Consider the following 11,656-nt stretch of genomic DNA (forward strand, 5'->3'; position numbering starts at 1 on the left):
CAAGAGGGAGGGGCAGGGGGCGGGGAAAGCCGCCTTTACACCAATCAGCGCCTCGCCTCTCACGTGACCAACAAGTGCCTGGTGTTGTTGGGTGCTGGTGGTTGTTTTTTTTTTGTTCGCCGTCAGTCACGTGGCGTGTCACCTCACGGCTTGAACGGGAAGACGCAGAGTAAAGGAAAGGAGGGTGGCTGTGGGCGTGTGTGGAATGGCGTGATTCCCGTCCCACCCATCCCTTTCTTCCTGATAGCGCTGCTGCTGCTGATGTTCTTCGTAAGCCGACCATGGCCGACGATGCTGTTTGGGAAGCTGTGCCTGAAGGGCAGGAGGAGGAGCCTTTGCTGGACCCCCGGACCCACAGTTGGAGGTAGGCGGAGGGGGGCTGCGCTCCTTGACTGGGTCTCGCCTCGGAGTCAGGCCCCTGAAATAAGGGCTGGTGTGGGATTGTCAGTCGCTGAGGAAAGGAAGGGCCTGGTGGTCCAGGCGAGGGCGGAAGTGCTGTTTTGTTGTTGTTTGGGGGGGGGGTGTTAGTGCTTATATTCCTATACTGTTTTAATTACCGCCAAAAGGTCATTAGGCTTTGAACTTTAGAATCAAATATTAAGCTTCCAGATGAAAATGCAAAGCATCACCACGAATATTGGTATTATGGCGCCTCCTTTTAAAAGGGCTCTTATTATTTATTTTATTCCGGTGGCATTTTTTTAGTTGAGCCTTCCTTTGAAAGGTTTTCATTATGCCTATTATCTGATTTTTTTTAAAAAATGTTGTATTTAAATACTGAAGCAGGGGTTGTCAACCTGGTCCCTACCGCCCACTTCCATCGGGCACTGGTGAGCGGTAAGAAAATTTTACCATCAAGAAAGATGCATTAGTGGGCAGTAGGTATTAAAAGGTTGACTACCCCTGTCATAGAGGGACTGCTTTGAGTGCTTATTATTCTTGAACAGATTGCTGTAAGTTGTTAATCTTTAGCTATGTTTTCATTTGTTACAGATCTGATGGTGTTATGGAAACCCTACAGCTTTACAATAGCCGGTGGAGATCCATTCGGATAATGTATCTCACAATGTTCTTCAGCAGTGTTGGTTTGTAAAATAACATCCTTTGCAGCACCACTTTGATGTCTGTATTGAATGTAAATTAAAATGCTTTATGGAAACTTTTTTATCGAAATGTATACAGTCATACCTTGGTTCTCAAACGCCTTGGTACTCGGACGTTTTGGCTCCTGAATGCCGCAAACTTGAAAGTGAGTGTTCCGGCTTGCAAACATTTTTCGGAAGCCGAACATCCGACGAAACTTCCACTTGAGTGCAGGAAGCTCCTTCAGCCAATCGGAAGCCGTGCCTTGGTTTTTGAACAGTTCCAGGAGTCGGAACAAATTCCCGGGACAGATTAAGTTTGACAACCAAGGTACGACTGTACATGTTTTGGCCACAGTATGGAGCAAATGCCAAAATTTAGTTGGGTGGTATGCAACTAAATTTTTTTATTGAGTAGGTCCATTAAAATTAATGAATATTTCTATGCTATGTCCCTTAATTTCAATAGGTCTACTGAGTAAAACAGCTGAATACCAACCATTGTAAAGTGTAGACTAGTTCTCAGTGCACTCCTGTCTAATTTGGAGGAAATGAACTGCTGTTTATCCTGATTTTTTAAAAAGGTTAATGTTCAAGAAAATCTGCCTGCAATATTTTGCTTGCAACTATAATTTGGTTTCCTCCCCCAAGCTGCTATAGTGGGATTCTTATGTGATAAAGCTGTAGGAAGACTCTTAATCCAAATATCAGTTTTTCCAAAGTAACTCAACTGGTTTCAGTTCAACCTGAATAACTGGCTATAAGCTCTGATACCTTGTGCCTTAATTAAAGCATGTGACTTTGTTAGGGGAAGAAAGCTCTGTTGGATCATATACTTTAAGGAGTGAGTCATAGATTTCTGATTGTTTAGTTGGACACATGCTAATAAGCCAATAGGAATAAAACAGAAAAGGCAGTATATGCCTCCATAAAAATTATAAGGGAACAGGTTGCACTTTGATTTATTTGTGGACTTTCAACATTTAGGGACACAATCCTTTTATTCAGACAAATATATGGAGCACGTTATATAATGATTTATTAATAGAAGCATAACTTAAATTCTTTACATTGCAGGTTTTTCTATTGTGATTATGTCAATATGGCCCTATCTTCAACAGGTAACCATGAGAGTTTGAATAAGTAATCTGTTTTGTACTTGACTATAAATGAGTTTCTTTGTTGTGATATTTGAAGTGGTTGTCTTAATCTGGGACGATTTATGACAATTCTGCAAATTCAGGCTGCTGAATGAAAAGAGGTTTACTTTAAAACTTTTTTCAGAATACTACTATTTAACATTCATTTGCTGTTTTATGGCTCATCTAAAGTGTGAAGAAAATGTAGTGGAATACTTCCCATTGGTTATACCTTAGCATTGTAGCAGTGCTATTGAGAAAGCAGTTCGTAATTATTTTCATAAATTGGGCATTAAGCAGGGTGGTTTTAATAAGTATCTTCCAAACATAGTCCCTTATTCTGCGGTGGGCCTGCTCACATTATTTTCTATCACCTTGCCCTCTTGTGTGTCTAATGTAGCTGTCCACTTAGAGTTCGGTCAAACCCCTGTTAGCACTTGGATACGGATCTTGAAGATCCATTTTGGTTAAAACTCATTTTTTCCCTGTCGGGTTGGCACCATTAACCCTGTTGGATTCCTGTCAATCCAAATGGAAATCTACACTGTATGAAAAGTTAAAAGGTTTGGGGTTCTCACCGCAGACACTGATAGCTCTTGGCTATGAGAAAGCCAGAGTAACAATTCGCCAATGAATCTGGGACGTAGAACTTCAGCGTCATGTGAGCAAGATGAATAAGCATCCAGCTATCAAAGATAATGGGAGAGGGTTTATCCCAGCGACATATTTGTCAAAATTACAAATACCTAAATATAGACAGTCGTTTACCCTCACTAGATTCAACGTACTGCCGTCCGCCTTGTTGCAGGGCAGATACGTGGGTAAACCATACATGGAATGAGTTTACCCTTGTGGCACAATAGAGGTGGAAACTGTATCTCATGTCCTGCTACTATGCCGTTTTTACAGGGATATACACTCAGTTTTTATCACCCATGTTATACAGAAAATTCCAATTACAGGTAGGTAGCCGTGTTGGTCTGAGTCGAAACAAAATTTAAAAATTGATTCAGATGAAGTGTGCATGCACACAAAAGCTCATACCAAAATAAAAACTTAGAAAATTCCAAGTGGGCCCGAACCTCAATGTTTAAAATCTGATAGAGGACAAGGATCCAGAGATCACGATAAAAGGTGGCCAAATTTTGTGTTGTTGCCATAGATCTTAGGGAACAAGCTGTGCTATTATAAAGACTAAGGCCTTAGAAGCAAATTATAGATAATATTGTAGAGATTAGGACTTAAACCATATTTTAACTGCTGCCATAATTGTATTGTTTATTGTTATATTGATTGTTAATTTAAACTTTATTTTATTGTGTTTCTGATTTGTTTATTTTGGTATGTGAGTCTGTTCCGGGACCATAATAAATTCAATTGAATTCTATCACCTTGCAATGCATTATACCTTTCAACTGTTTCTCCCCAAATAATTCTTCAGTTTTAGCTAATGGATGAATTCAGTAGTAGGACAATACCTCAAAGTATTTATATTACCTTGGAAAATGTTGTGATGCTGTTTGTAAAACTTGCTGAGAACTGATGAATGAAATGTGCTTATTTTTGAAGTTTTTTGTTGTTGTTTCCATAGATAGATAAAACTGCAGATCCAAGTTTCCTGGGCTGGATTATTGCTTCATATAGCATTGGTCAGATGATAGCTTCCCCCTTCTTTGGTGCATGGTCCAATTACAGGCCAAGAAGAGAGCCTCTTGTAGTTTCAACTACCATTTCAGTGGCTGCTAACTTTCTTTATGCCTATGTCCATTTACCTACATCACACAACAAATACTACATGCTGGTTGCTCGAGCTCTGGTGGGGTTTGGCGCAGGTAATTGTAGAAACATTTACATGGAAGATTGGCAGTTGCTGTGTACTATTTAAGGCAGCTATGCTATTAGGTTAATCAGAATCTCATAAGCAGCTACGGAATTTATCTTGCTTCATAGCGCAACTTGCTACATCACCAGCAAGGTGTAATTCAGAAATTGTGTAAATATATAATTTCCATTGTTGCTTAACCTCAAAATACAGACTCATGGTCTCCCAATTTTACCAGGTGAGTTGCCCATAGCTCTCTGTGGCCTTGCAGCTGAGTCAGTGGTAGCCCAAAGGTGCAATATTTTTAAGTAGCTGACTCAATAGTGACAGAGATCCACTGTGAAATTAGATGGTCCGAAAGAGCTGCTATATAAGAGATTTGGCAAGAGTAAAAGCATGGGGAAGTTAGTGCAGTTTCTTCAGGAACCTTTTACACATTAAGGTTCGAAAATGCTATGTAAGGCACATGAGCTATTAACTCCTGTCTGCTAAAGAGTTCCAAGTAACTGAAAAGTTTTTAACAGCTGAAATTAGATGGATACAGTTGTGAATAATCACTTCAGCAAAAAGGTGTCTCTAATCAGATGGCTTTCAATATCTGTGAATCTCTTTAAAATAAGACATGGCGGAAGAGGAATAAATGTAACATTTCTAGTAGTTTAGGAAAACAAAATAAATCCCTAATGTTTTATTTGTGTCAAGTAAACGCACTTCCTTCTGTTCATCTTTCTTTAGGAAATGTAGCAGTAGTTCGGTCATACATCGCTGGTGCCACCTCTCTTACTGAAAGAACAAGTGCCATGGCAAACACTAGTGCTTGTCAAGCAGTGGGTTTCATACTGGGACCAGGTACAACGTAGGTTGTATTTTCATTATTTTCAAATGAAACCTGATGTGTATGTGGAAACTTGGCATTCTGAATCAGAAATACTTCAAATGTTACTTGAATTATTTGCATATGTATGTGTAAATTAAATTTTCCTGCTGTGTTAAAGTAAACTTTAGTTAAAACAGTATTTGGAAGAAAGTTGCAAGCACAAATTCTAAGGATGATACTGAGGGGTATGAAGATGGTTTTTCATATGCTTTTAATGTACTGAAGCAGCAGGTTTGGGTAATAGTTCCTAATTTAGTGCTGGTATTTTAGTGAAGGTACATTAAGCAGGCAAGTGAATCAGACCCTATTGAGCTTAGGGCTCAATAGGACTTTCTCCCATGTAAGTGTGTAGTGTAAGTGTGTAGGATTGCAACATATGGATAATATAATAGAAAGAGCACAGAACCTTTACGTTTAATAATTATAACTTTCACAAGGATCTTTTTATATATAGACAGTATAGGCAGCATCAAAGTCGTCATTTCAATCCCTAGAATCCATATAATTTGAAGTGATTTATTTTTCTTTTGTAGAATAAATGCACTGTTCTTATGAAATACTTTGGATTCCATTTTCAGAGCAAAACATCAATATTTGAACATGCTCTTAACATTCTGTTTTAACTCTATTATGTTTTGGATTAGTTTTTCAGACCCTCTTTACGCTTATTGGAGAACAAGGAGTCACATGGAGAACCATTCATCTTCAGATAAACATGTACACTACACCAGCTCTATTTGGAGCTCTCCTAGGAATCATCAACATTGTTTTGATATTTGCAATGTTTAGGTAATTAGAAACTGAGACTGTTCTAAGATACCAAGTGTTTATCCTTAATTTCTCTTTTGTGCAGAGTAGGGGTGTCTATGCATATGTGATTTTTTAATCTTTGTTCCTCTTTGGGACTTCTAGATTTCATTTTCTTCTTGGATCTAACGAGTGTGCCATCTGGATAAATATATTTTGGCCCTATTTTAATTTTAATTTCTTGATGTACACTATACAGTAGCGCCTGACCTTAGCAATGGCAAGTTCTTCCTGGCCTTAATAGGGAAGAAATTATCTCTGTAACTTTGCGCAAATAATATGATTCATGCTGGGAAGCTTTCAAACTTTTCTCAAATTGGCATATAGAGTCCCTCAAAACTGAATGAATTAAATCATATTGTCATTTAGGGATTTATTTTCTTTCTGAAAATTAGAAAAACCATCTCCATGATACCAAGTTGAAAGTGGAGGACTTGCCACTAAGAGTTTTGAAGTCCTGGAGAATTTACTGGAGCAATCAAGTCCAAACCATATCCCAAATTCCTTGGAGTAGAAATAGAAGTTTAGTTTGGGGGTAATCTGAACTTCATTTTTTCCAGAATAAATTACTGAGGACTGTACTTGTTATCTTCTAAGAGCATGGCTTCATTTTTCTGAGAAGGTGAAATTGAAATCTTGCTGGTGGAAATGAGGGATTATTTATACTCATTTCATTATCGGGCTAACCGATGTTTGTCAGGCTTCCAGAAACTAACAGGACAGTTGCAGATGTATTTACGGTACTTTATTGAATTACTTGATTCCAATAGCTAATGCAAATTATTCAATGTTATGGCATTCAAAATTACTTCAACATGACCTAGAAAGTTACTGAACTGATGTTGACACAAAGGATTTTGAGGAATTGGGTTAGAAATGATAATAAAATGAAGTGGTCAAATATTAAAAACCACTTGGAACATAACATGATATTACAAGATTTGGTGTTGTAATGTATCGCTGTAGCTTGCAAAGCTTCGTCAGTGCATTAATTATTTTAATGAATAATTATTTTTAGAGAACATCATGTAGATGACATGGGAAGACCACAAAGCAGCATTAACTTCGAAACGGAAGGTAATATTTTTGTAGAAAACTTAAAATAAAATATTGTAGTACACTTTGGAATATTAATAGAAAGAAATGGCTACTATGAAACTTCACATACAAAGGGAAGTATCCAATGAAATAGTTCTGCTAGTACAAGGACTTGTAACTTCTATTCTTTGCTTAAACTATTATGAAAACCATAGCTTCCTGTTACATCTCAGCTCTGAAACAATAGCTCAGTCTCTGGTTTAATATTCTAGATAGTAACCCAAGAGTAAACTCTAGTTTCCCAGATGTAACAGAAAACATTTTCTATTCTAGTGCGTAAGTGAAAAGGAGGAAAGGACTGCAGGGGCTTGCCTCATTTTGACTTAATAAACAATGGTTTATTAAACCAAGGTCATTACGTCTGAACTGCGTAACACTGTCCTATTATTAAATTTTTTGTTTTGATACAGAAAATGAACAGAGGAGTCAAGATAGTCAAGCAAACATTGACCATGTGGCTGTTGTATCAACAAACCTTCTTTTCCTTGTTATCTTATTTGTTTTTGCAGTCTTTGAAACGTGAGTATACTTTATTCTCCAGTATCTGTTTTTGTAGCAGTACAGTAAGACCCAAAGTCATAGCAATAAGAAACACAGCTGTATTCCCATAAGCAGTTCATATTGGGAATCTCTCTTAATAACTCCAATATAAGAAGATCAGATTTGATAGTTGAAGATACACAACTGAAATTTTAGCTGGCACAGCATCTCTTCTCAGCCTTTTGGCTAAGGTCAAGTGTAGCACATTATACAGCACAATAAATATATGTAGCACTTACTATATAAGCAAAAATAAATCTGTCCCAGATCCAGCCTCCCATGGAGTTTACAGAAATTGGGAGGCAGAGAGAGGTACCACATACATGTTCAGGGAGAGGCATTAAAGTTCCTCAAGGAAAAATATGTTAAATTAATAAACCCATAGTCCAATTTAATATGTAGATATTGCTCTAGTTTTAAGGATGTGCTGGTATGGGATTTAAAAAACAAGATAGGTCATTATGATCATACTTCATCTAAGCCAGTATAAATTCCAGAACATTCACATCCAGTCAATAAGTCAGTGGTATATAAAATGAAATTTTAGGTCCCTAAACATTTCAGTATCCAGACAGAAGAACACACATTCTTAATATTTGTTGCTCGTCCTCTCGGAGCTTTCAAAAGGTGGTTGGTTTTCCTCAGCAGGTGTTTCTCACAGCTTTATCAATGTCTCGTAAAATGGTGGGGATGACCTACTTATTCTCCTGCTTTACCACTTTACTGTAGTCAATCTGTTCATTATCAAAGATCTACATTTAATTATTGTTTAACTCCGCGTGATCTAAAGATAATCAACTTGTAATTAATTCCTTAAAATATTCCCGAATTGTTGAATCTCTCTACATGTTGACCACATTCCTGCCAATATTTCCCAGCTTTGTTGCCATGATATTTTGTCTTGTAGGGATCTATATTTCTCCTTTTTAGTCTGCTTTGACACATTCCCCATTTGCTAGAGTTATTTTTTATATGCTATTAAGATTAATGTCAGGTGGGAGCTTCCAAAGTAGTTTCATACCGTTAGCTGCTGTCGGAGAGCTGAGAGATCGTTTAAGCCAGGGATCCACCATCCTTTTTGGACCAATGGGCTCATTTTGAATTTCAAAATGGCGTTTGTTATCATTGCAGTGCAGCTCAAGACTCCCTTTTGCAAGTGAGGGAAATGGTGCATGAAACAGAGATGTACAATAACTTTTATACTTCAGTTCAGCAAAGCCTTAGCTATTCAACTTGTTACATTTCACGCAGCATAGCAACATACTTGACTAATGGCCTTCAGCTGGTAAACTTTTCATCTTTCTCACCACCAGTTCTCTTTGCTAAGCATTCACTTCTACTAACAGGCTGCTTTTCCCAGAATCCTCCTCTACATGCTTTTGGCTTTCTCCATTTTCTATAATCTTTATCATAATTACATAAGAGAGGCATCATACAGCACAAAGTCAGAGTACAGTCATGTTGAAGGTTTCGCCATAATTGTATTTCTGTACTAGAAAACACTTAACCCATTGAATTTCAGCCTACCATGCAACTGTTAAATGTAGGAGAACCCTATTTCCCCCTCAATGCCAATTCTAGTCCAAAGCCTAGGGTGCCATCCTATGCCTGCTTACTTAGGAGAAAGCCCCATTAAACACAGAGACTTATTTCTGAGTAGATAAGTGTTGCCTTGTACTGTAAGTTAACTATACAGTGAGCTATTTTGTTGTAGTATTTGCAGAAAATATCTTAGAGGGGCAACATGAACTGAGGTGAACCACCATAGGAAGATGCATTCTAGTTGCTTGGGGAAGGAAGGGCAAACTATGACAAGTCCAAGGGCTAAAAAATAAGACAGAAGTAGAAACATGTACCAAAGGAAGGGGAAAACAGCAGCTCTTTAGGACCCCAGAGATTCCTGTTGCCTGGTGTCCAAATAACTCATCAATCGCTGTAGGCACAAATCGAGAATACTAATTTGTTTTGTTTTATTCTCTAGCATAGCCACACCGTTGACAATGGATATGTATTCCTGGACCAGGAAAAAAGCAGTGTTTATCAATGGATTAATCCTCGGTGCAGTTGGCATTGAATCTGTCATTGTGTTTTTAGCAGTTAAAGTACTTTCCAAAAGGTAAGTTATTAAGTATGAGAGCAACAGATTCTGAAATTAAAAGGTTTGATGAACTCTAGGTTGTAAATGATTGTCAATAAACCTTTCTAAACTAGTTGCTTGTTATATCATAGTTTTTGTTATCTGACAGGACTGGTGAACGTGCTATACTTTATGGAGGCCTAGTGATTATCTTGGTTGGATTCTTTGTCTTACTACCTTGGGGACATCAGTTACCTAATATCCAGTGGGAAGGTACAAATATTAATATTAAACTTCTAAGCTTCCTACTGAATATCTATATATGATACCTTTTATCTTCTTTTTCACAGACATAAAGAATAATTCTATTCCAAGAATGACTTTTGGTGAAAGCCTTGCCTCTCTCCGGACACTAGAATGGATGCTTCCATCCAATAATACTACTGAAGCAACAGGATGTCCTATGTTACAGTCCTGGTGCCTCTATACTCCAGTCATCTATTTGGGCCAATATATCACTACTGTCATTCTACTAGGACTTGGTTATCCAGCCTGTAATGTCATGTCTTACACTTTATATTCAAAAATCATTGGACCAAAGCCCCAGGTAAGAAAGATTTTTGTGACGTGTAGATAAGGTCTTAATCCACAAAATTAATTTCAAATTTTGCTAGAAACCTTTGCAAGAGTGCCAGTAACCTTGCTGAACTTGGAATAATGTTTCATTCTCTTGATGAAAGAGTGTTTTTTTACTGGAGGAGTTCTGTGCCATCACACGAAGAAAATAACATAGAGCAGTGGCACTTTGTTGTAGTCTAGCCAATCGAGCAGGGGAGGTCACAAGTTATATCATACTAAACCATTGCATATGTGGGATGGAGCTCCTCATCCCACACATCGCTTGCATCAACTCCAAATCTGCTCTGGATTTAGTCCAGCATCCTGGTCTTACTGCAGCCAACCAGAGATGCCTGTGGGAAGCCCATAAGCAAGATCTGAGTGCAAGTCCTATCCTCTCCTGCATTTCTCACCAGCAGATATTCAAAGCACATCCTGCCTCTGACAGTCTTGTGTGTCTTTCTTATACAGAGAAAAACTACTCATCCTTCCCAAGTTTATTATTTCTCCCATTTCTTCTGTATCCTTCACATCTTCCTGTGGTGTCTGTGGGAAAGTGAGGCCTCAGGAGTGTCAAGACTATGCAACTCCAAGTGAGATTGGAGAAAGTACCATATGCCACTCCCTTAGCAACACATGCTGCCAAGTTGTGTGGGGCAGAGAAAGTGGCCTTGTTTACACAACACTGTATGTAGCAAGACAGGCTATGTAGAAAATGAAGTTAAATACCACATAAGTCTGTTTCCTGGCCACGTTAGAGGGGCTATGCAAGGCCATGGGTTCACTTTTGGGCCCATTCCAGCTTATCTATCTAATGTTTGTATGCAAACATCTAGTTAAATTGCCTTTTTTAAAAAAAAAAAAAAGGTGGCCTAAAAGTCCATTTTAATCAGTTTTAGAGTTAGAAATAAGTTTCTTGATAAGACTGGCTTGATAATAGCTTGTATTTGAATGTTTCAGAAGTTTAGTATCAACACTCAAAATTTTCTGATCTGTTCTAGGGTGTCTACATGGGCTGGTTGACTGCCTCTGGAAGCGCTGCACGTATACTTGGCCCAGTCTTTGTCAGTCAACTCTACACGTACCTGGGACCCCGCTGGGCATTCAGCTTAATATGTGGAATTGTTCTTCTCTCTCTCTTACTTTTGGAAATTGTGTACAAGAGACTTGTTGCATTTTCTGTCCTATATCAGAGATTTCAAGAGCAGACCTCCTAGCTGTGGGTAACTATTGTTCAATCGTGATTATTATTATTTTTGGTAGCCAGTGTGTCCTATAGAAATGCTACGTTTTACTGCTGATAATTTATTGTCAGATATATCACTGGTACAGCACTGAACATAATGAAAGTTTTGATGCATATAGTTCCAAAAGTTCGGTTCCTAATTCTACTTACTGTGGTAGTGTACTTCTTAAAATGCCTTGATTCTGTGAATCAGGTCTTCTTGAAAGTGTTTTTCAAACACAACTTGAAAAAGCTTTGTATTTAGGCACTTTTATAATTAGCTACCTCTTCTGAATTTTAATGAGTGCTTTCTAACATGACTTAGCAGAAACTAATAAATTGTCTCACTTAAAAGTATCTTGTTGGCAGTT

General features: G+C 38.0%; 1 protein-coding gene across 1 annotated transcript; it reads left to right on the forward strand.

Annotated features, from left to right (window-relative positions):
- The first annotated feature begins 1 nt into the window (after position 1).
- Positions 2-11,642, forward strand: MFSD8 (major facilitator superfamily domain containing 8). The gene is made up of 12 exons (XM_035112543.3): positions 2-364; positions 994-1,085; positions 2,160-2,203; positions 3,813-4,053; positions 4,779-4,892; positions 5,565-5,709; positions 6,746-6,804; positions 7,236-7,344; positions 9,347-9,481; positions 9,612-9,715; positions 9,793-10,049; positions 11,062-11,642. Exons 1-12 carry the CDS (start codon positions 282-284, stop codon positions 11,275-11,277), a joined length of 1,599 nt encoding a protein of 532 aa, XP_034968434.1. The 5' UTR covers positions 2-281; the 3' UTR covers positions 11,278-11,642.
- The last annotated feature ends 14 nt before the right edge of the window (positions 11,643-11,656 follow it).

This window comes from Zootoca vivipara, chromosome Z1 (assembly GCF_965207765.1).
Source record: "Zootoca vivipara chromosome Z1, rZooViv2.hap1.1, whole genome shotgun sequence".
NCBI lineage: Eukaryota > Metazoa > Chordata > Lepidosauria > Squamata > Lacertidae > Zootoca > Zootoca vivipara.

Excerpts from the sequence above, each read along its gene's own strand:
- MFSD8 (XM_035112543.3), top strand. The coding sequence starts at position 282 with ATGGCCGACGATGCTGTTTGGGAAGCTGTGCCTGAAGGGCAGGAGGAG. Across the intron at positions 4,054-4,778 it reads TCTGGTGGGGTTTGGCGCAG|GAAATGTAGCAGTAGTTCGG; the intron begins GTAATTGTAGAA and ends ATCTTTCTTTAG. Across the intron at positions 10,050-11,061 it reads TCATTGGACCAAAGCCCCAG|GGTGTCTACATGGGCTGGTT; the intron begins GTAAGAAAGATT and ends GATCTGTTCTAG.